The sequence below is a fragment of the Ursus maritimus genome, unplaced genomic scaffold (genome assembly GCF_017311325.1).
Source record: "Ursus maritimus isolate PB19 unplaced genomic scaffold, ASM1731132v1 scaffold_22, whole genome shotgun sequence".
Lineage (NCBI taxonomy): Eukaryota > Metazoa > Chordata > Mammalia > Carnivora > Ursidae > Ursus > Ursus maritimus.
In genome coordinates this window covers 47,018,607-47,042,309 of record NW_024424675.1, presented here as the reverse complement: position 1 = coordinate 47,042,309, position 23,703 = coordinate 47,018,607, and the positions used below count along the sequence as shown (strand labels likewise).

General features: G+C 54.6%; 2 protein-coding genes and 1 long non-coding RNA gene across 3 annotated transcripts in view; 2 read left to right on the top strand and 1 right to left on the bottom strand.

The window, feature by feature from the left end:
- The first annotated feature begins 5,693 nt into the window (after positions 1–5,693).
- On the top strand, positions 5,694–17,446 carry TCFL5 (transcription factor like 5). The gene is given in 9 exon segments (XM_040638571.1): positions 5,694–5,799; positions 5,802–5,894; positions 5,897–5,973; positions 5,976–6,367; positions 7,325–7,511; positions 7,768–7,930; positions 9,492–9,738; positions 11,733–11,874; positions 16,704–17,446. Coding segments are annotated over 9 exon segments (1,530 nt in total). The 3' UTR covers positions 16,827–17,446.
- A 118-nt stretch (positions 17,447–17,564) lies between these two features.
- The window catches only part of COL9A3 (collagen type IX alpha 3 chain), a 17,376-nt gene continuing 11,237 nt past the window's right edge, over positions 17,565–23,703 (bottom strand). The window contains exons 24-31 of the mRNA XM_040638572.1: positions 22,622–22,657; positions 22,128–22,172; positions 21,380–21,412; positions 21,108–21,254; positions 20,941–20,995; positions 20,319–20,501; positions 19,166–19,243; positions 17,565–18,254 (exon numbers count right to left, since the gene is read on the bottom strand). Coding sequence (XP_040494506.1) covers positions 18,064–18,254; positions 19,166–19,243; positions 20,319–20,501; positions 20,941–20,995; positions 21,108–21,254; positions 21,380–21,412; positions 22,128–22,172; positions 22,622–22,657 — 768 coding nt within the window. The 3' untranslated portion in view covers positions 17,565–18,063. The remainder of the gene's footprint in view (positions 18,255–19,165; positions 19,244–20,318; positions 20,502–20,940; positions 20,996–21,107; positions 21,255–21,379; positions 21,413–22,127; positions 22,173–22,621; positions 22,658–23,703) is intronic.
- LOC121104635 lies at positions 18,130–21,723 on the top strand. Its single transcript, XR_005836996.1, has 2 exons — positions 18,130–18,273; positions 18,960–21,723. It is a non-coding gene; the product is annotated as an uncharacterized LOC121104635 (long non-coding RNA).

Sequence of the window (23,703 nt, the reverse complement as noted above, 5' to 3'; positions counted from 1 at the left end):
GGACAAACTGACTGGGGCCCCTCGGAGGGGAGGCAGGGATGCCCCCCCCCCGTGCTGGGTCTCCATGTGACAGCTTCAGTACGTTTGCCGGAGGACCTGGGGGAAAGACAGGAGCACTGAGACGCCCCGTGACTTCACGCCCAGCAGTAACTTGCCCGTAACATTTCTCTGTTTTCCCCGAATCTTCTTCCCCTCTGTTTTTCTTTCACAAAATTGGGATTCTATACATTCTTGTGTCTTTTTCTCGTTTGTTTTATCCTGGGCGATTCCCAAAGGCTTCAAGTATTCATCAAAAGCATTATTCGTGTTTTTCGCATTGTTCAAAAGGTTCATATCCTTCTAGTTTGTGGAGAATGAATGCTTCCTGTAGGTCTGTGCGGTCCTAAGCGTCCACCCAGGAGAACAGGAAATGAAAGCAGCGTATTAAGCAAACCAAGATTTCCCCCCCCGCCCCATCGCCGGGCAAAGGCGGTCATCCAGAAACAAGCATTCCTAACGGTATTTATGGCCCCTTTTTTCTGTGCTTGCATTGCTGATGCTCAGGGCTATATCACCAGGGAAATACATTTAGGAAATGCCCAATGAACAGAGATTCTAAACAGAGTTTTGTCTGCAGGTCTCACGCAGACCTAGAGGCAGGCAGTCCCAAGGGGCAGAGTGGCCTCAGTGTCACTGACCACCCGTCCTCAGCCTGTCACTTTGTCCTCATGGCTGCAAGAAGGCTGCCCTCGCAGACATCACATCATCCCTTCACTGTTCTAGGAGGAAGCCGGCAGGAGGGATAGAGCCTCGCAGGGCATACCTGCGCCATCCACTCCCCTGTTTGCAACTCTTGGTTAGATCTTGTTGGCGTGCTGTGTGTCACAGCCACCCCTAGCTGCAAGGGAGCCAATCCCAGACTGCTGGTAAAAACAGAGGAGGGACTGAGCCACCGTGGACGGTCAGCACGGCATGTCAGGATGCTGGCACCCTCACGCACCACCGGTAGGAAGGGCAGGTGCAACCACGCCCACCCCTGCAAGACTTGCCAGTTTCTGACCAGTGACTTCTCAAGTTAAATTCCAATCACCCAGCTAGACATCTGCCCCCAAAACACGCATTAGCAACAAGTCACCCGCGAGGGTGCCAGAGCTGGTTCTGGGGGTACAGATCTCAGCTGTTGCAATGGTGTGTGGCCCTCCAAAGGGCTCAGCACACACGTACACAAGCACACGCCCCCTCCCCACATGGCCCATTGGAGGCACTAACATGTCCTAGCAGAGGAAGGGAGTAGAGGAAAATAAGTCTGGAGGGATTTCTTCGGGAGTCACCAGTTTTCAAAGGTTGGGAAACAGCCCTAAACAGAGGAGAATGTGTGCACCACAGAAATCCGTAAGCAGGGACGCCTGGGTGACTCAGTCGGTTGGGTGACTGCTTTCGGCTCAGGTCATGATCCCAGGGTGCTGGGATCGAGTCCTGCATCAGGCTCCCTGCTCAGCGGGGAGGCTGCTTCTCCTTCTCCCTCTGCCTCTGCCCCCAGTTCATGCTCTCTCTCTCAATATAATATCTCTCAAATAAATAAATAAAATCTTTAAAAAAATAAAAACCATTACATTAAAAAAATATCTGTAAACAAATATTTATAGTGGCCAAAGCAGGAGCTCTCCCGAAGTCCCCTCAGTCCACGTGAGGCTCCGCTTCCCTCCGGCCTCCAGATCTCATGCAGACATCTGTGATCCCCTCAACCGGGAATATGCGGGAGGGGGCGTGCTAACCAAAGTGGCCCCGCAAGAGCCGCAGGCGTCCCGCTCCCCCAGCACGGCCCCCGGCACGGCCCCCGGCACACCTCCCAAGCCTTGCTCCCAACCACCCTTTAAACCATATTTTCTAAACAAAGACAACAACAAAGTCAGGCCCCTACCTAACGGAAAACCATCGTGAAAACACACCCGCTCCCGGGAGGAGACAGTCCCTCCTGGGTGTTCTCCGTGGGCTCACACTCTGAGCTGCAGCTCCGTGGCGGGGATAAGGTCAGCCACACCTGCCGTGGTCCTCATCTCCGCAGCTGGCCACGGGGCCTTCTTCACCATCGAGTCTGCACTCCCTGGCTGGGACTCCTTGCCCGGTGGGAGCCCCAAAGCCTCCTTCCTGACGGGTCTGGGCTCCCAGCAAGCCCCCCTGAATCGCATCCTTATACTTTTGCACCGTATAGTATCAATCACAGGACTTGGGGGTACCAGGAGGTGCCCTGGGGAATCCTCCTGCATTCCAGGCATGTCCTCCGGACCCGCTGCCCCTTGATAGGCAGGCCCGATCAGCCTGGCCAGTACAGTCTCCCTTCTTTGTCCGTTGACTCACTAGCATGAAGGGTCCCACATGGCCAGGTGGCCGCCCCAGCCGACAGCCCAGCGAGACCATCACTGCGTCCTCTGGACGAGGCTCTCTTCCCCGTGACTGAGCCTTCTAGAACCAGAAGTTGCAGGAACAGGCAGCAAACATACAGCTCGAGGATCAGGAGAAGGAACAGTGAGAGGAGCCACCCCATTTCCACCCTGACGCCCAGATCATGAATCCTGGCTGTGCGGAAGGAGCATCGTCGACTGGCAGCTGACTCAGAGCACGTGCTGTGCCCTGGAGGACATGGCCCAGCCCTGCAGGGTGCGGCCCCCTAGCTGGCCCTGTGACGGAGTCTGCAAAAGGCCGTCAAGTACACCTATAAGAACAACCAGAATCCAGAGCACTGACACCAAACGCGGTGAGGACGAGGCGCTCTCATCCACGCTGGCGGGAGCCCGACAGTGGGCAGCCACTGTGCAAGACAATTTGGTGGTTTCTTACAAAACTCTTACAATACAATCCACAGCCACTCTCCTTGGTATTTATCTAGAGAACTAGAAAACTCATGTTCACACAAAAACCCGCACACGGATGTTTATGGCAGCTATTTCCAGATCCCCCAAACCCAGAAGCAACCAAGATGCCCGTCAGCCGGTGATTATAAAGAAAGGAGCTGTCAGGCCATGAGAGGACACGGAGGAACCTTAAACGTGTATCGTTAAGAGAAAGAAGCCAATGAGAAAGGCCACACACTGTATGATGCCAACTATAGGACATTCTGGAAAAGGCAAAATTATGGAAACACAAAGATCAGTGGCTTCCAGGGGCCAAGGGGGGGGAGGGATGAATAGGCAGAGCACAGAGGATTTCTAAGGAAAATGCTCAGTATGATATCCAACATACATGTACTGTACGTGTTTTGTTAAATTTATACCTAAGCGTATTTTGGAGTGATTGTAAATGGTAGTGCATTTTAACCGCGATGCACACATGTTCATTGCTAACATATAGGATACAGTGATATTTTTTATTTTTGCTTTTTAAAAAAAGATTTTACTTATTTATTTGAGAGAGAACAAAAGCGAGAGAGATCACAGAGGCAAGAGGGAGGAGACCCCCGCTGAGCAGGGAGCCCAATCTGGGACTCGACCCCAGGACCCTGGGACCATGACCCAAGCCAAAGGCAGACGCTCAACTGACTGAGCCCCCCAGGTGCCCCGGATACAGTGATATTTGAATGCTGTTCTTCTATTCCGTGACCTTGGTGAAGTCAGTTGGTAGTTTTTTTTTATAGATTCCACAGTCTTTTCTACGTAGATCATCGCGTCGTCTGCAAGGAAAGACGGCCACGCTTCTCTCTCGATCGGGATACCTTCTCTTCCACTTGCTTTCTTGAGCCTCCCGTACAATGGTGAATAGAAGTAGTGATGGTGGAGGTCCTTGTCTTCTCCTAACCTAGGGGAAAACAGGTACGTTTGATGCTGGCTGTAGTTATTTCAGACGCCCTGTATCAGGTTGAGGAAGTTCCCTTCCATTCACGGCTTGCAGACTTTTTATCAGAAATGGATGTTAGATTTGTCAAACCCCTTTTCCCCCTCTTTGGTCTGTTCACAGAGTAAATGATGTTGGTTGACTTTTAAATGTAAACAACACTCGTGTCACTGGAATAAGTTCTACTTGGTCATCACATATTATTCTTTTTCAAAAATCTTGTTGGATTCAATTTGCGAAGACTCTATTGAGAATTTTTGCATGTTTGTTCATGTCAGATATTGCTCTGTGGTTTTATATTCCTGTAATATCTCTATGTGCTTTTGATATCAAGTCACGCTGGTTTCACAGAATGCATGTTTGTGTAACGGTTTCACATTCGACACTTACCCTCATGACACAGGGCTCACACGGATGGTGTGCTTTTTGTTCTCAATTGTGGGTTCCAGGGTCACGGAACTGACTCTATGACCCACCATGGGTCTTCCCCTAGATAATGACCATGTGTGCCAGGCTGCCCTCCTGTCCTTGAAGGGCTAGTCCTTTCTTCAGAGTCCCTCTGAAATTTTATTTTCTTGCATGTTTGGGGCAGAGGCCTGCTACTTGCTCACAGGAGCCATGGCTGGAGACTTCCTCATTCCCTGCACACTAGGCTCGCCTTGAATTCTCAGTCCGAGAATTCTGCAGGGCTGCCTCCTGAGGGGCACGCAGAACCACTGGGAGCTACACTGACTTTAGAAAAAAAGCATGTTTGGTATTCTGTTCACATTTTATTTAGAATGCAAAATCCAGTAAAGTCAGATCATTCTCACATTTCACGTCTAAACAAAAGTAGGCTTGAAAACTGCTATCTGCAAGAAGTCCATCCAAACAAGAAACAACAAAACACTCTATGTAGGTGCCAATGGTCTTTATTTCCAATAAGTGAAAAGCCATATTGGACATAACCTGGATTTTATTTTCTCGTTTAAACATTGTAAATTTCACGGTACTCTGTGACTTTGCTATTCAAGTTGCGGTCCTTTGACCGGCTGCACACGCATCAGAGGGCGGCTCCCTAGAAAGGTGGCTTCCAGGTCCCACCCAGGCCCGAATCAAAATCTGCTTTTTAATAGGATCCTGGCGATTCTGTGCGCATTATGGTCTGTGTTGGTGCCATGCTTGGAATCTTCTCAAAGTTTATCCATGTCATTCCATGCATTTAGTGGCTTTATAACTTCGCTTAAGATTATGTATTTCAATCATCTATAGCTGATTTCTGTGGGGTGGAAACAGGTGCTCTAACTTGGTTTTTTCTACGGGATTATTCCGCTGTCCCCATACCTTTTACTGAGGACTGCACCACTTCCCTCCGGAGAACGTGTTAAGTGGGAGAAAAGACAAGCGTGTTAAGACCGCGCGCAGGGTATGATCTCGCATTTGTTCCGAGAAAGGACGCGGCAAAGGAGCGCTCCGCGCTCGGGACGCAGGCTACTGTCTGTTCTGGGACGCGCGGGTCTGAAGACTCGTCACCAGGCTGCAGGGAGCCGGCTCACACAGGTACACGGCGCAAGTGTCGCACCTGTGACCTGCGCGCGCAGCCTGCCGCCCTGGTGGAGGGGGCGCCCCGCCAACACACACACACCTGCGCGCGCAGCTCCCTTGGCCGCCGCCGCCGCCGTCGGGGGCGGGGCGGGGCGCGGCGCGGCGCGGCGCGGCGCAGCCGGCCGACCGCCAGGCGGTTGGCGGGGGCGGGGCCGCGGCGCGGGAGTGGGGTTTCCGTTGCGGGGCGGGGCGGCGCAGGCGCGCTGCGGGCCCAGCGGTTTCCCGCCCCCAACGTCGCCCGGCGAGGCCGCGCCGGCCCGGTGCCCGCCGGCCCCGCCGCGCGCCCCGCCGTTGGCTCCGGCATGTCGGGCCCCGGGCCGCGGGAGCCGCCGCAGGCGGGCGGGCCGGCGGGCCCCGAGGGCGCGGACGCGGCGCCGGGCGAGGCGGGGCTGAGCTTCACGACCACCGACCGAGCCTGGTGGAGATGACGGAGGTGGAGTACACGCAGCTGCAGCACATCCTCTACTCGCACATGGAGGCGGCGGCGGCCGACGGCGAGCTCGACCGCGCCTCAGCTCGGCCTTCCTGGCGGCGGCGGCGCCGAGGCGCGGCGGCGGCGGGCGGCTTCGCGGCGGCGGGGGCGCGGCGGCGGCGGCGGCGGCGGGGGCGCGGCGCCCGTGTACCCGGTGCTGTGCCCGCCCGCTCTGGCCGACGGCGGCTTCGCGGGCGCAGCGCCCTGCCTGGGCCACGTCGACTTCCAGGAGCTGCGCATGATGCTGCTGAGCGAGGCGGGCGCCCCCGCCAACGCCCCCGCCCCCGCCGAGAAGACGCCGGGCGCCGACGGCCCCGGTCCGGGCGCGCCGCGGCCCAAGGCGCCCGACGGCGGCTGCAAGGAGAACGCGGAGGGCGCGCCTGAGGCGCGGGCCAAGTCGGCCGTGCGCGTCCGCCTGGAGGACCGCTTCAACAGCATCCCTGCCGAGCCGCCGCCCGCCCCGCGCGGCGCTGAGCCCCCCGAGGCCGGCGTGGCGCTCAACAAGTGGGTGTCCCTCCCTCGCCACCCTCCGGGGTGGCCTGGCGCGGGGAGGGCGCGGGTGCGCAGGGAGCAGGCCCCCCGGGTTTGTGTGCACACGAGGCCGTCCGATGCCGAGGCCACCAGCCTTACTACAGCTTGTGTTTTAATAGGGATTAGGCCCAGGTGGGTCTGGGTGTAGGTGAAGTCATCTGTGGAGAAAGCCACCAGCCTTCCCTGGCTGGCATCTTCACAGGGAGCAGACCCTGTTGGGTATGGGGCGGACTTGAAAGGTGTTGTGGTCTGCGCAGGTGCTGATGAGCAAATGCTCTTTGAGTCCTGAGTGCATACCGCGAAGCCTGCCCTTGTGTGGTGTGTATTCGGTCTGCACGTGGACGAGAGCTCAGTTGAGATAAGTGTACAGATGGTTCTGAGGACCAAAGCTTTTGCACCACATTATCCGCCTAAATGTCAGAAGAGGCCTGTTCCCCCCCACGTTGACTCAGGTTAGGGGTGACACATGGATGAGCCTTGGTGGAAGGAACGTGTCCTGATGACAGAACGCAGCTTCACCCTGCCACCAGGATGCCAGCCTGTCAGAACTACTGAAGAGGGGTAGCCTCTGTGCTGGGGGGCTCCTCAGCTTTCTATGCCTCCCCACCCTGTGGTTTTCCCCATTTTGCCCCTAGTCATCAGATTTTGGAGAATGGCAAAAAAAAAAAAAAAAGAGCGACAGATATTGGTATCAGGTGACCTCCGGCCCCTTGGTCCTCTTTGAGGAAGAAGTTTGAGCTTGTCCCCTGCAGCGCTGGTTGATCACGGTTCTGTGGAAGTCTCCACGAGGAGGGGGGCTCATCCTGCCCAATCTGAGCTGTCCAGAAGTCCTGGGCTAACCAGGAGAGCGGGATGCTGATAAAAGCGTTAACGGCACACTTGCCTGCCACACGGTCTTCACGTGTCTCCGGGTCTCCTTTGTCTTGGCAGCTTGGTAACGCTTATCCGACATCCTTCCGAATTCATGAACGTCCCTCTTCATCAGCAACAAAACAAATGCACAACGTTGGTGAAAAATAAAACCGCGGCAGCCGCCACCGCTTTACAATTTACGTGCCCTCTGTTCACGGCGAATGCTTGCTCTGCTGCCGGGGGTTCAAGCCTCTCACAGACGCAGGTAAGGGAGGAACTCGTCAGGTGCTGCTCTTTTGTATTAAATGGATTTTACCTTCTTTAGGTCTGAAGGATTTGTTCTTTCATTGAGCTTAATCGTCTTTAAGATCAAGAGCGTTTTTGTGGTTTGGGAATGTCTTAAAATCCTCAGTGTACGTAGAGTTACTGAGATTGCATGAACACCTTTGCCGTGACTCCGTTTCGAGTGCATTTGATTTGTGTGCGTGCTGATAAACTTCCTGTTGCTTCATGTTTTCCAGGGTTCTGGTAACCCATGTTCTATACTCGAAGCTGCCAAGCATCAGGACATTGGATTGCCTAGAGCATTTTCTTTCTGTTACCAGCAGGAAATTGAATCCACTAAACAGACTTTGGGCAGTAGAAACAAAGCTTTGCCTGAGCAGGTTTGGATTAAAGTAGGAGGTAAGCCATAAAGTGGAGGGAGCACTGCCCTGCTGGCATCTTGGCCATGGGTGGGGAGGGAGAGAGGCCAAATATAAATATGGAGCGTTTTTTTTTTTTTTTTTTTAAGATTTATCCATTTATTTGAGAGAGCGCGAGCACACAAGCAGGGGGAGGGGCAGAGGGAGAGAGAAAATCTCAGGCAGACTCCATGCTGAGCACAGAGCCCACTGAGGGGATCAATCTCATGACCTGAGCCAAAATTGGGAGTTGGCCGCTTAACCCACCGAGCCACCCAGGAGCCCTCAGACATCATATTTATACTTAGTATGGAATCATTGAGTTTGGGGGCTGCTGTTTCTTACTGATAATCTCCATAAACGGAAAAGTGATAGACTTGCGTAAATTTTCAGTTTCCTTCAAGTTGCTGAAAGCACTTAATAGTTGTTTTTTTGTTTCTTATTTTATATTTCGTGAGTGAGGCAGGAGTCTGAAATCTGCTAAAAGCTTTAGGAGACAGTCTGCAGATGGGCAAAGGATTGAGTTGGGAGCAAGAGGCCATAAGGTGATTCAGAAAGTTTTAGAAGTAAAGAAACTGCTGAAGGCAAACTGCTCACCTTGAGAGTGAGCTCTCAATCCCTCTCTCCCTGCAAACAAATTATTTTTCGACTTAGCCCGACAGAATAACGCCTAGCTTTTCCAGAGCTGATGTGGGCAGGGTGGGGTTGGAGTGCTGCGCTCTCCCGGGCAGTGGGTCGTTCTCCTGTTAGGACTTTTTATGCAGAAGTTCGCGCTACTGTTTGCAGCGCGGAAGGTTGCTAGTAAAGTAAACTGTGGGCCGACTCCTGCGCTTCAGGAACAAAACGTTCCCCACGCTGTGAATTCCCGCCACGTCTTCCTTGCAGGTCCCATTGTGAACCTTGTGCATAGGGACCGTTTGTCCACAGAGACTTTGGTTTCGTTTGGCGTCTTGGGAATGCACGTCAGCACACATGATGGTTAGGCGCCGGCTGTTCTCGATGTGGTGGAAATTGCCGTGTTTCTCCAGCATAAATAAGAGCTGTGTGTGCTTCCTCCTTCCGGGGGCAGTGTCTCGTGTCAGCGGAGGGCACATGGAACCCTGAGGCACTTAGGTTTTGTCCTCTTCAGAGGTCGAGTACCTGCTGTCACGTTAGAGTAATTGTATAAAAGAAAATCTTTGGGAGAAAGTTTGTTTTTTCCATTCTGAACATCAGAAAAATCGAACAACCTCTTGGTTTCTCTCTTCATAGATGGCAGCTAACACCTGTTGATGGAGAAGGGACTTCTGACAAAGGTCTCCTGATCCCATAATACTCAGAGTGTTTTAACTTAGTAACAGATTTATGTTCAGTTTTGTGGTTTGGAGCTTGGAGCTTTGTGCTCATGGCTTGTCCCAGTTCCTGTCACGAGTACAGCTCTTTCTGTTCTGTTCTGGGCACTCTTTGCCCATTCATGTGTCTGTTCTGGGTTGAAAAATGCCACAAAATAACATTCAGCATTAATGGGGACAAGTTAAGTAAAATAAAAAATTAAAATACCACTTTTTTCTTCTTTTGCAAAGAAGAAGCGCTATGTAAGCAAGCCATAAATAAGAGGAATCGGAGTAGAATACGTCAGCTGGACACAAATGTAGAACGAAGAGCCCTTGGAGAGATTCAGAACGTGGGCGAAGGCTCGACCGCCACACAGGGCGCTTGGCCGCCCGCGGAGTCCTCGCAGGCAAACCTTGGGGAGCAGACCCAGAGCGGGCCCCAGGGAGGAAGGTCGCAGCGTAGGGAGAGGCACAACCGCATGGAAAGAGATAGAAGGTAATGCGTGTGATTGCTCGTCGACACGCAAGTTTACTATAGTCACTAGCAATAACAGGCAAGTTATTCATGAAACAATAGTTTAGTTATTTCAAAATGTGTTCAAAGTGGAGAAAAGTTGGCCAGAGTAAAAGCTGACTTTGTTTTGCTAGGTGGAGCAGGGTCCCCAGGACCACCCCCGGGTTTCATGATTCATTAGGAAGACTTCCGGCTTTGAGTGATTACAGAGAAAGGACACAGCAAACTTAGCGGAAGTGCCTGGGGAGAAGTCCAGGGAGCCAGAGGCGAGCTCCCAGGTGTCCCCCCCAGGGCACCCTCAGATGCACTCCGCTCCCACAGCACGGGGTCCTGAGACGGGTGAAATTGCCAGCGGGCAACGCTCGTGAGAGACTCAGTGCCCCAAGATTTTACTGGCGGGCGGGTCACAGGGGCATTCCCTACCCGGTGAGCCACTCAACCCCGGGCCCCCAGAAGGAGAGCCAGTGCTCAGCATGAACCGTATCTTTTGTACAAACATTTTAGGCACATTTGGGCACCTCACTAATGGTACCCGGAGCCCTCCCGAGATCGTAGCTCCCAGAGGCCGTCGGGGCCAGCCTTGTGAGCCGGGCTGCACGCCAGGGCACCCAGCGCTGCCTGGTTATTTTAAGAATGGTGGGGAAGAAAGGGGCTTATTTAGGTCATTTTATCTGCAGATTTTATTTAGAATTTATTTAGATTTTACATAGAACCAAAAGGTGGTTAATTTTTCCGTATTACAGCTGGGTTTTTACCTGATGTTTCCCTAACATAATTAACATAATTAGTCATTTATGGGGTACTTGGTCCCAGTTTCTTTTCTTTCTTTCTTTTTTTTTTTTTTTTTAAGATTTTATTTATTTGTTTATTTGACAGAGCATGACAGCGAGAGAGGGAACACAAGCGGGGGAGTGGGAGAGGAAGAAGCAGGCTCATAGTGGAGCAGGGAGCCCGATGCGGGGCTTGATCCCAGGACCCTGGGATCACGCCCTGAGCCGAAGGCAGACGCTTAACGACTGAGCCAGCCAGGCGCCCCCCAGTTTCCTATCTGTAGCACGGGGCAGGCAAATATTCAACTCTGAGGCTCCAGTGTTGAGGCAATTTATTACTCTTTAAGGGATGTGTTAGAGCTAGCTAGCCCACCAGCCGTCATTCACACCTACCCCTACACACGCACACGCTCGAAGTAAAGGACGTCTCTGAACTACGAAGGACAGCTTTCCTACTCTGACATTTCATCGACGTTTACCGAGTATCCACCGTGGGAGAACCCTTACCCCGTAGGTTGGCACCCTGCCATTCCCTAGGGTAACACACTGCGCGGTCACTACCTCTTATCTCCGTTCCTCGTCTGTGAAGTAGAGCTGTCTCCTGCACGGGCTGCGGAGAGGTGCCAGCTGTCGTGTTTGCCTTACGAGATCACTACGTCAGCTCCCACGCGTGCACTTGGGAAGGTGGGCAGCAAGGGTCGTGCTGGGTCAGCTGCTCCGTGTTGGCTTCTGTAGAACTCGGCATGACGTAGAATGTCATCTGCGAGGATGAACAAAGTCTAATCTTAAGACCCAACTTGTAATTTAAGTTCTTTCTGGAAAAAAAAACAAAACAAAACACAAAACTCTGAAAAGACTGGGTTTCAGGGTATTAGCATGCTGGTAGTCTGTGATCCTTTTTTGAACCAGGGCCCCCTGGAGGTCAAAGCTGTGACTCTTAGCTGTGGGTGAGTTCCTTGGCACATGGAGAGCAGGGTAATAACTGTTAAGTGAAGAACAGTCTGCCCAGAAGAAGCACACACACAGTTTTGCTTCCAGGTTCGGGGGTTTGGCCCCGTCCTTGGTCTAGAGACTTGAACCTGGCCCGTGCTCCTGTCCCGTGCGCAGGACCGTCCCGGCGAAGCACGGCCCCAAGCACCGGTGCGGGCCAGGAGCGGCAGTACTGCTTCTGTTTCTCAGCGTGATTACTTTGGATTTTGACTGTAGGCGCAGAATCCGCATTTGCTGCGATGAGTTGAATCTCTTAGTCCCGTTCTGCAACGCGGAGACGGATAAGGCGACCACCCTGCAGTGGACCACGGCGTTCCTGAAGTACATTCAGGAAAGACATGGAGATTCTCTTAAAAAGGTCAGTATTCAGGGCAGGTAGATTTTCAGAATTTTAAAAACTTGTCAGTGATGTTACTTATTCTTTGTTCCCTAAGATACCCCTGACTGTCCTTTGATTCCTGGAATCCAGTGTCAGATACTGAGTTCACTGTGAACAAAACTCCGTGCATTAATGTTGTAACTCATCGTTCATCGAAGTAATAATTACAGCCTGCGTTGGTTCACTGACATACAGAGTTTAAGTGACTGAAGTATCAGTTGTCTGATAACAGATTGAGCACTTGCTGTATGCAGTGGATTGTATGGGGCTTGAAGGGCTTTCAGAGACCTGTAAGATGTATGTTTTTTACCCTCTGAAAACTTTGTGAAGGGATGAAGCGAAACTAGTTCAGAAGGGAGAGAGGCAAATAACGTTAAACAGTCTGGACTTCAGATGCATTCGGAAGGCGGGGAAGAGAGACTCTTCCATGGGCTGGGTGACCGGGGGTGGCTTGGGGGCCTGGGGCCCAAGCTCCTGGCTCTTCAGTGCAGCCAGCGCTGCCTTGACCCTGTCTGTTCGGTCCCAGGGACAATGGCAGCGAGTGAGCGCGGCTCCCGGTAGGACCGAACGCGTGGTGTGAGTCGAGTCCAGCCGCCCCTCCCTTGGCCGCTCGGAAGGACGGAGGCGTTCGCAGCATTGGCTTCAGGGCTCTGCCCTAGGGGGACCCCGGCTCCAGGCACTGGGCTCAGCATGCTGGTGGTCAGGGTGAGTGCCGACGAGGCCTTGGTGAGGTGAGGCAAGCCCAGCGCGCCCGGTTCTGCTCCTGGTCGAAGCCGTCGTGTGGCCGCTGCTGTGGCTGCGGCATCTGTCAGGGACTGAGCCGAGGTTGGCGTGTACACGTGGACGTGTTTTAAAAAGAGCCTCCTGTGTGTAGATCGCGGTGGGGCCAGGAGCTGTGGGCTGTGTTTCTGTGTCCCCTCCTGTCTCCACGTGGCATTCACGCTGCGTGAGCTGTTCTGCTCTGTTGGCTTTTGCGGGGCAAGTGGAGTCAGTGGTAGTGTGTTTTTCTGTTGTAATTTCCTTGTATATTGTTCTAAAAGCTTACCTTCTTTATTTTTTAAAAGTTTTGTTCTTTCTGACATCTTGAGTTTAAAAGCTTTTGGTTTGTTTTTCACATTTTTTAGTTACGTTGTCATCAACGAATACGGTCTGTATAAGGAAACAGTTTTTGAGAGTTTGCAGAGACTTCCGTTGTGACCTCTTCTGTGGTCAGTTTTTAAAAGTTCTGTATTTATTTGGAAAGAATGTGTATCCTCCGTTTGGTGAATTCTGTGTTTCTTAGGTTGAGATCATTAATGGCGATTCAGACTCTTCCTCTCAGGGCACCGGGGTGGCTCAGCGATGAAGCGTCTGCCTTCAGCTCAGGTCATGACCCTGGGGTTCTGGGATCGAGTCCCGCATTGGGTCTCTCTGCTCAGCGGGGAGTCTGCTTCTCCCTCTGGCTCTGGCCCTGCTTGTGCTTTCTCAACGCTCTCCCCGCCCCAAATTAATTTTTAAAAATTTTCTTAAAAAAAAAAATAGAAAAAAACCCCCAGACTCTTCCTCTCCTCTGTTGTCTGGCAGACCCGCTCTGAGAGGCACGGCCAGTTCCCTGAGCGTTTGCTCAGGTGGGTCAGCGCTCACCAGGTGCGCCCGTCGCCTGTTGTCTTCACAGCTTCCTGGCACGGCTCCTTGACGTGTGATTGGAGCCTCTTTCCTATTAAGAAATTCGCTTTCTTTTTTTAAGTTTATTTTTACTTACGTCGTCTCCACACCCAGGGTGGGGCTCAAACTCCTGACCCCAAGGTCACGAGTCACATGCTCTTCCCACTGAGCCAGCCAGGTGACCCAAAAGAGACACCTTTTATATTTCGCATTCTCATATTTACCAACCGAATGTGAATATCAGCTTTGGCCAGACATCATCTCAAGCTGTTCTGATTCGTGGTAAAACTCCCTTGAAACTCTGTCATCCCCCTGAGGTTTCGTGGAAACAGCTGCCGGTGGAGAGTAGGACGGTGGCTGCCGGCTTGCGTCTGGCCCCGCGAAGGAGGTGCGGGGGCCCCGGGAGAACCCAGTCCACACCGCGCTCCCCCGTTGCTGGCGGAAGTGCTCACAGCAAAGGGGGACACCCGGCGCTCACCTTGTTCTGTGCGTGTTGTTCAGGAAGTCTCTGGAGTACTTCCTTATGTCAGAAATGACTGTTTCCTTCTTTGTGACTTCTATGTAATTATTCCCAAAGGTAAATTCTACTTTCTCAAATATAGGCAAATATTTTATATTTGGGCCTTTGGGTGTCAGGATATAGGCAATCGTCAAAATGTGGCTCATCTTAAAGTGCATCAAGACCCTAAAAGCCTTTGAAGTTTGGGAAGAAAGTTAGGGATACGTGCAGGTATAGCTCCTGAGTGCGGTAGCAGTACCAGCGGCAGGTGGCCTTGGTCAGACGCCACTTGGCAGGTGGACAGGTAGTGTGCTTCAGCCGTTCCAGGCCGTCCAGGGCTTACCTAGCCCAGCGCGGTAGCTCTGCTTCCCTTTCTGGACCTGAGTCCAGTATAAACCCGCTACAGCCCAGCAACAGGAAGACAACACCATTCAAACACGGAATTTGAATATCTTTTTCCAAAGAAGATAAACAAATGGCCAACAGGTCTGTGAGCAGACGCTTGACATCGCCAGTCAGTCGTCAGGGAGATGCAAATCCAAACCACGTGGCCACGCCCTTCACACCCGGTAGGCGTAGCTGGTACAGACAGACGGAATAGCAGGTTGGAGTGGAACACCGTGCAGCTGCCGTGGGAAATCGGGGGACAGATTTCAAGACGTTAGAATTGCCAGATGACCCAGCAGTTGTACTTGCGGGCAGGGACCCAGGTGGACACTTGTATGTGAATGTCCACAGCAGCGCTAGTCCCAGCGGCCAGGACATGAAGGCCCCCAAGTGCCCGTCGGCAGGCGAGTGGATGAGCACAGCGTGTGCACAGACAGCGGGATGTGGCTCAGCCATGGAAAGGAAGCACTCGGGCTCCTGCCACAGCGCGGGTGCACCCGCGGACCCTATTCTGAGTGAAGGACGCCACTCACGGAAGGCCGGCTGCTGTGCGCGTCCTCTGTGGGTCCCTGGAGTCGTCTGATTCGTAGGGACAGAAAGCGGGATGGTGGGTGGGTGCTGGGGGAGGGCGAGAGTCAGTGTTTCCTGGGGACAGAGTGTCCGTGTGGGGCGACGCCAAGTCAGAAATCATGCTGATCACACAGCGTTGTGAAGGTAGTTAATGCCACCGGGTAAAACCACTCGGAGTGGCTAAAATGGAAGACTTCATGTTACAGACTTTTTACCATAATAGAAAATCTGTAAACGTAAATTTAATTGTTAAGAATGCTATGCTTTAAAAAACAGGGGCGCCTGGGTGGCACAGCGGTTAAGCGTCTGCCTCCCGGCGTTATGGGATCGAGCCCCACATCAGGCTCCTCTGCTATGAGCCTGCTTCTTCCTCTCCCACTCCCCCTGCTTGTGTTCCCTCTCTCGCTGGCTGTCTCTATCTCTGTCGAATAAATAAATAAAATCTTTTAAAAAAAAAAAAAAGAATGCTATGCTTTAAAAAACAAAAAAATTTGGAAGTGTATCCATGCACAGACGTGGGGAGAAGAGAACACTGAGCTCCTGTAGTCCTGTAGCTTGGCCTTGGGCAGTACCCCATCCTGCCACCCTCAGTGGATGTTTTAAAGCGTTCCAGAGATCTCTCGGTTTCACGGACAAGGGCATCTTTAAAAATAGAAGTGTGGTTGAAAAGCACCACCGCATCCAGATGCCCCGATGGGCTCACCGCAGTCTCTGTACAGCTGACTTCCTTGAATCAGGGTCCAAATGCCATCCAGCCCAACGTTGGTAGCTCGCAAACACCTTTGAGTCCACGATGGCCCCTCCTCTCTTCCCTGTCCTTATGGAAGAGATGGAAGCCCCTGTCCTTTAGGGTTTCCCACCTTGTGCATTTGCAGACCCCTGATCTTTGTTCCCAGAGGCTGATGAGATCAGGCCATCTGCTTGCACTTTCCTTCTCCTTCTGTGATCTCGGGGCTGCCCCGTATGCTCAGGACCAGCCAGTGTGACCCCGCCGTGAAAGCCGGGGCTTGTCAAAGTTCCGAAAGGCAGAAAGCATGAGCAAGGGCCGCGGTCGACAGGGCTCCGCGGGAGCCAGCTTTCAGCCTTCCAGAGCCGGCCCCTGACACCAGGCCTGCCATGGAGCACTCACCAGTGTGCGTGGGGTACGTGATGGGCACGGTGTCTGTGGGGCGATGGAAAGTTCTGGAGACGGATGGTAGCGATGCTATGGCACAGTGTGCGTGGGCGGAATGCGGCCCAGCAAACACACGTGAAAATGGTAAAGTCGTATGCGTATTTTACTACATTAAAAAATGTGAGTGTGGCTGCTTGTTTTTAAATAAAGAAGGCTTTATAACGTGGACAGGCATTATGGGAGTCTATTGGAAAATTAACGGTACATGTAAATGTGACTCTCTGAGAAAAATGTTTGAATCCCTGTTTTTATCACACACACCCCCTTACGAGAGGTGACATGAGTTTGTGGGTGACACCTTTATGTATCTTGAAGTAGTTTGGCTCATAATTTCAACCTTTGGTGTATTTTTAATTTTATTTATTCATTTTAAGTAACCTCTATGCCCATTGCGGGGCTCGAACTCACGACCCGAGATTAAGAGCTGCTTGCCTCCACTGACTGAGCCAGCCAGGCGTCCCCAGCCTTTTGTATTTTTAAGATAGTTTCCAAGTCCGTAAATTCAGAACATTAATGGTTGTTTCTCAACTTCAGGAATTTGAGAGTGTGTTTTGCGGTAAAACTGGCCGAAGGCTCAAGTTGACCAGACCGGACTCCTTGGCGGCGCGTCCCGCGCAGGAGAGCCTACAGAGCAGCCCGGCCATGGATGTCAAGTGACCGGAAGGGACCGCTAGCTCCCGGCGGTGCCCCGAGCGTCCGTGCAGCCCCAGAGCCCCGGCGGTCTGGCTCTGGGGGACGTGAGTCCAGTTGGGGGGCCTCTAGTGGGGACGTTATAGCACGTTTGTAAAGATGTTTGTCTAGAACAAAATACTTAGCCATTCGTGTCCTCTTAGACCATTTGGGGATGAAGACATGTTGACAATTAGCAAGAAAATTTCAATTATCTGCCTGATTCCATCATGTTTTCTTAACATGATAACTTCAAAAATTAACATCCTTCGTAATTTCCTTAGTCTTCCAAGGTGCACTGCTTTTTACTTATTTTATTTACATTTTAAATATGCCCGCTTAGCAATTGGAACAAGTTAAATTGTTCTTAATTAGAAGTAGTTTGGAAATTTTACTCCTTTGTTTCTCCCTCCCCCTGTGCTGACTTGGGACCGCGTTGTGAAATGTGGTCCGTGTCCAGCCTTGCTGCTGGACATTTTCCAGAGACTCCCTTTGAAGCCACTTTTGTCCATGAATGAGATATTGTCACAGTGGATTCCTTCAATGCCCTCATTTTCATATTGAGAGTCATTACTTTCTGTGTAATAAACTGTAGTGTTTGGAACTGAGGTTTTCACACGAGTGGCCTTATTTATCACAACAGGGTCATAGCAGTAGACTTTCTTGCAATACAGAGTCACCTTCAATAAATACTGCTAATTGGAGACAGTCCAAAGTTTGTACACAGAAGAAGCAGGTAAATCAGACTAGACCATGTGGGGGGTACCGTACGTGAAACCCTTTATTTGTTAGACCGGGGTGTCTGCGGTTCATCTGCCGTCTCACTGTGACTCTTAGTCCTTACACAAGTGCTGTGTAAACAGGTTGCTATTTTAGGCCTCGTGGAATCACACACGAGTTTGCATACGTGCGCCCTGCACCCCTCTGAGACGGGGGGGTCTAGTTGGCGCACACGGGGCCTGTGTCTGAGGGACAATGCGACCGCTGACGGACCCTTGTAAATGCGCATAGAGACAACACTGGACAACAGCTCGATGAAGGACGCTCTCAGGGACCACGTGTCTGGTCAGCTGCTTGAGGACACGAGGGGCAGGCCAGGAGGGCTGCGAGGGCCGTCACGGATGCCATGCTGTCCCCTCCCCCACAGCGCGCTGCCGACTCCTGGCGTCCTTCCAGAGCTCCCTGCTGGCGTCGGCACCACCTTCTCACCTCCTTCGGTTATGTTTTAGGAGCTTCTAGAACCTGATTTTTCCCCGCCGCCTCCCATCACGGCTCCTTGGCAGGCCGAGGTGTCACAGATGCCGGGGGTCCCCTGAGCACCGACAGCACCAGGGAGGCCAGGATCACCTGGAGGTCCGGGCTCGCCGTGGGCCCCATCGCGGCCGTCTTTGCTAACGCCTGGCACGCCTTGCGGTCCTTGAGATGGAGCGGGAAGGTGAGTGTAGACATAAGAATAGAACATCCATTCGGCCTGCCACCCCCTGCCCTTCTGTGTAGGGGGCTTATTCCGCACTCTGGAAGGGCCCAGGGGAAGAGAGACCATGTGGGGAGAAGGGCAAGGGCAGAGGACGAGGGGGGAGAGGGTGTGGAGGCCCGGGGCCTGTCCCAAGTGTGGCGGCTTGGACCTGAGCAGAGCTGATGGGAGCCGAGGGAAGAGGGCGGGAGGAGCCCTGTGAGCCGGTGGGGGGGGGCTGGAGTCACTTGGTGAGCGGGGACAGAGGTGATTGTGGGCATGGCCTGCACATGCGCCCCGGAGGGCCCCCACCTCGGGGATGGGCCCCGGAGCAGGCGGAGGCAGAGTAGGTCAGCTGAGGAGGGGCCGGAGTGTGGGTGCAGCCTCGAGGGCCGGGAGAGGAGGAGAGGGTTTCTGGGCATGTGGAGAGGACTGGAGTGTGGCCTCCACTCCTCCCATGCTGTGGGGGTGCGGGAAGGCTGTGCGAGCTGCCGCTTGTATGTTCTGCGAGGGCTGGCCCGGGATGGACCATGGGGGCGGGGGGCTGCTCCCATCTCCACAAAGCATTTGTGTCGGATGCTAAACATTCGGGATGCACGTGGGCCGATTCAGAGGGGATTCTGTTGGAGTGTAACTGACCTAGACGCTAGACCGCTTTCACCGAATAGATAACTGAATCTACGTGGATAGATCTCGGGAATCCGTTACTGCTCAAACTTGTACAAGGTCATTCAGACGGTTCCTGACCATCTGAGAGGACTTGGCCAAGAGGGACTTCATGACACATGTTCACCACCCAGACACAGCACGGGGTCAAGTCACAACGTGTTGGGAAAGGTGCCCGATGAGAACGCTGCCCGTGACAGGCACCTACCTTGCAGCCCCTGGTCTCCGTCCGGTCCGTCCAGACCCGCGCCCGCCGAGCCTTTGTCTCCTCTGTCTCCCGGAGCCCCTGTTGGAAAGTACCAGACACATGAGGACCCAGCTGGGGTTGGAGGAGGGACCGCTGGTGCGATGGCATGAGCCCCCCACCAGCGTGTGACCGGCCCTGGGACGGGCAGGGCACCCACATGGCAAGCTTTCTCCTGAAGCAAAACACTCTCCGAAAAGTAGCACGAGCACCGGAACCGGTGACAGTGATGGAGGCTAGTTGTGAATTGTACTTTCAACCTTCAGATCCCTACTTGAAGAAACCCGCTGGGTCTGCCGTTGGAAGACAGCAAGCCCCCGCGCCCCGTGCTGGCGCCGGAGACGCTCAGAGCTCCAAGGCCACGTGAGGCCGGCTGACCGTCAACTCGGGGCCGACACCGCGTCTGGGAGGACGTGTTTGTCTCCAGGGCTGAAATTGTTCAGCCTTGAAGTTTCTTAAAAATAAGTGCAGCGGCTCCACTCCTCCTGGGAGAGCCGGATTTGAAGTGTGGAAGCTCCGCCTCACTGAGGAGAGGAGGTCACAGAGCGAAGTTTCCCTCAGAAACGTTGTCTTACACTGTTTTTCACAAATAGACTTATTCTATCAGTAAGTGGGCGCGGACTGGAGTCCTGCCCTTCACTCCGGAGTTGGGGCCAGGAGGCCGGCCGGCGCGGTGCGGGCGGGACGCGGTGCGAACTCACACAGAAGTGGGTGTTAAAGGCCGTTTTGGAAAAGCTCGGCGGCCAGTTCACAGCTGTGTTAGCCACGTGGCCCGTCTGTGGGCCCGAGCAACCCGCTGCCGCCGGCTCGGTAGGGACCCGGACGGGCCAGTGCCTGGCGTCAGCAACAGGGCGCACCCGTGAGGTCGTCTGGTTTCTTAATTATACTTAACCGTGCTTACAAGGGAGTTTTGTAGAATTTTTGCAACAGAAATGTTCGCGTATGTCAGTGTTTCTGAAGGCACATGCTGTGACGTGTAAACGGGCTCCCGTTTGTTCATCCCGCACATTTTGTCTACCCCTCCGCCCCCAAATGCTGTTCTGACGGTGTCTGTGGTGCCCGTGGGGTGACGAAGGTGTTAACTGAGCTGCACAGGGGACGCGGGCGGCCGACTCACCTCTGGGCCCTGGGTCTCCCAGCTCTCCGGTGGGACCACGGTATCCAGGGGGCCCTCGGGCACCGGGGTGGCCGATGGAGCCCGGGGGGCCCGGGGGGCCTGGGGGCCCAGCTGGACCAGGCCGACCTGCGGATCCGGGCGCTAAAGGCTTCCTCAGGTGAGCAGCTAACTGTGCAATTTGTTCTTTGGGAAAACAAAGATGCAAGCATTTATTCGAGGAGGATTCGCAAAAGTGCTCCGTGCGAAGCGGAATAGATCGAGCCGCCTCCAACTCGCTTCAGGGCCCGGAACTGAGGGACCGCTGCATTTCTCCCATGTACCAAGGAGGTTGTCACAGGCCTAAGAGCAGGCGCTCATTTTAGGGGAGCTCCTTACAAATCCTGTGAATCAAAGTGGCCAAGAGATGGCCACACGGTCCATAGAGGCTGGAAGGGCGCAGGTCTCGGTCCCTGCTGACGGTTTCACAGACATCGAGAACCCCCACTGGGTCCCCCCCCTGTGTTGAAGCCTGGGGGGAGGGAGCCCCCCAGTGCAGATGGAGACTGGACCCTCTGGGTGGGGAAGAGGTGGAGCAGGCCGGGGTGCAGGCGGCCCAAGCCGTGCTGGGGTGGAGGGCACTCACCACTGAGCATCCCTCCGCACAGCTCCCTGATGTGCTGCTCACTGGCTTCTCGGCCCTGAAATCACCCCGTAAGTCCGTCAGCAGACTGGGTGCCCCCGCCCTGCCATCCGTCTCGGAAAAGTGACCGATGCCGACGAACACTGCCCTCAACAGAGGGAAAGACGTACCGGGACTCCGGGTTTCCCGGTGATGCCAGGCACGCCTTGTACTCCCGGGAAGCCCATGGGGCCGGGCGGGCCTGGGAGGCCCTCGACGCCGCTGGTGCCGTTGGGACCCTGGATGCCCTTCGGGCCCAGCTCCCCTCGACTGCCAGACTAGAGGAAAACAGGACAAGGTGGGTTGGAGGCAAGCAGTGCCCAGCAGCCGCTGCCCCCCCCCTCGCAGGCCGGCCTGGTGTCTCCTTTGGACTTTGTCGTTGGAATGGCTGCCGGCCACTTACCTCTCCTTTGGGTCCGACTGGACCACCGGGACCCTGCAAGAGAGCAGTTGTTCGCACGCTGTTAGCTGGTGGCATTTGCTTCCAAAGAGCCGGGCTGGCACGGGGGGAGTTGGGGAGGGTGTGAAACAGCCACGAAGCCACCCTCTGACTGCTTCAGGACGTCGAGTGGCGACTGCCGTCCACTCTCCCGGGTACGGTTTTTACCCCGCTGGGACTGTGTTCTGTGCACGGAGGTTTTTGTGACCGACTTTCCCAACGTGTTTTCAGTAGCCGCGCAGCATGTTACACGTGTTTACTTTGTTCCCTGTCTTCCTCGTTATTCTAATAAATCACGAACATCTGAACGTCTCTGTGCCTACAGTCCCCTTCCCCAGCTGTGTCCTCAGGAAGCTTCCCAGCTGCACATAGACAGGGACGTGGTCCCAGCCACATGGCACACGGGCCACGCAGTGGAGCGCAGAGCCGCAGCCAGAGGGGCTCCCCAACTGGCAGCCACTGCCGCCCCCATCAGATTAACGGGGACGGGAGGCCGGGGTCCTGCTGGTCAAGGTTGTCCAGGAATTTGCCAGAAGAAACCGTGCACGTGCACACACGCAGCCCTGAGACTGTCTTGGCTACGGTCACCGGGCCCCCGGCCCAAGCCTCGGCCTCCCTGGGGCCTCCCACGCTTCCCGGACCTGCAGACTGAGTGCCTCCTCTCCCGAACGGGACTAGTTGGTAAAAGTGAGGCTGACTTAATCCCACTCACCAGCTCTCCTTTGTCCCCAGGAATGCCATCGGAACCTGCAGCTCCCTGAAACAACAGGTCCCAAGGTCAGAGAGCTGACCCCTCCTCGAGCTGTTCTCAAAGCTTGGGCGCCCCGAGCCCCAAGCCCAGGGTGGGGACGCTGGCTGACCCACTGGCTGGACACACTAAGCCTTTCTTGCCAAGCAGAATCTCAGGGGGCTGTAGATTGTTCTAGGTCCTCGACCAATACAAAGAGGGCCTGAGGCCACCGGAGGTCACAGGCCCAGCCCCCACGCCTTTCCTGAGAGAATGCGCCTTCTACAAACAGGCCTGGGGCCCAGACTCCTCCCCCCCACAAGGTCCCATTCCCAGAAGGTCCGTGCGAACACACTTCCCCGTGAAGTGGGGCTGGGTGTCCAGAGCGGTCCCCTCTGCTCAGAGGGCGTGAGGGAGAGCGGGCAATGAAGGAGGGAGAGAAATGCAAGAAGGGACCTGACCCCTGGGCACTCGCTCACCTGGTCTCCCTTAAGGCCGGCGGCTCCTCCCGGGCCCTGGCACAGAGAAGGTCAGCGTTAGAGGGAGTTTAGGGATCCCTGAGGTGGCCCACACCAAGCTACGGAGCACAGGGGGCCACGGAGAGCAGACCGTGCCCAGGTGCACCGTCCATAGCAGCGTCCTGCACAGGCCCCCCGTTCCTGGAATCTTCCTAAAGAACTGTTGTCTTAGGGGCTCCAGAGCATTGCACCGCCTGGGGTGCCGCGACTGTTTGACAGGCCTCTTCAAATCTGGTATCGCTCCTAATACCACGGGCTGTGCGCCGGTCATTCCCCGCGTGGAACTGCTGAGTCAAAGAGCCAGACCTCTTATTCGTCACCTTCCCAGCGGATTGTGAGACCAGGGACATGTCTGGGAGCGGCTAGGATCACCCGGAAAATAAAAATTGTCCATTTGCTCAAATAGCAGGAATGAGAACTTGCCCAAGGGGCAGAGTTGCGGCCTCCCCGCGACGAAGCTGGAGGCCAGGCTTGCTGGAGGCCAGGCTTGGCATAGCGGTGGGGAATTGAGGAACCACCCCTGCAGGCACAGCCCCCAGGGGCCTTGTCACGCTCTCTGAGGCCCCGGCATTGTTGGCGAGTTCCTGCCTGGGTTTCCTGCCTGGAGGCTAATGAAGGGCCCAGGGTCCCAGCCATCACCCGGTGGTTTGCGTGCCCCCCCCTCCCCACCACCCCCTCCCCCAGGAGGAAGGGAGGTCTGGGCCGGCGGCTCCTGGGTCTCCCCCTCTGCAGTGAAGTCTGGCGGCAAGCACGGCCGTCTGAGCAGGGCTCCGTGCTGCCCCGACTGTTCCCGGACGACAGGGACCCCACAGTGAAGCTACCAACTGTCACGAGACCATCAGGAAAGTTAGAAGCGGTGAGAGTTAGCGGTGCTTAGAGCCGTGGTTGTCACACGCATTTAAAGCCGGACAGATGAAGCCGCTGGCCCTCCCCTCGGCTCCACAAGCCCCCGCGGAGCCCGGAGCACCTGACTGCAGGCCGCCAGCAGTGGGCGGTCCACCCTGTGGGTCCCCGGGAAGGCAAACTGCAGCGTGGGGGGGGGG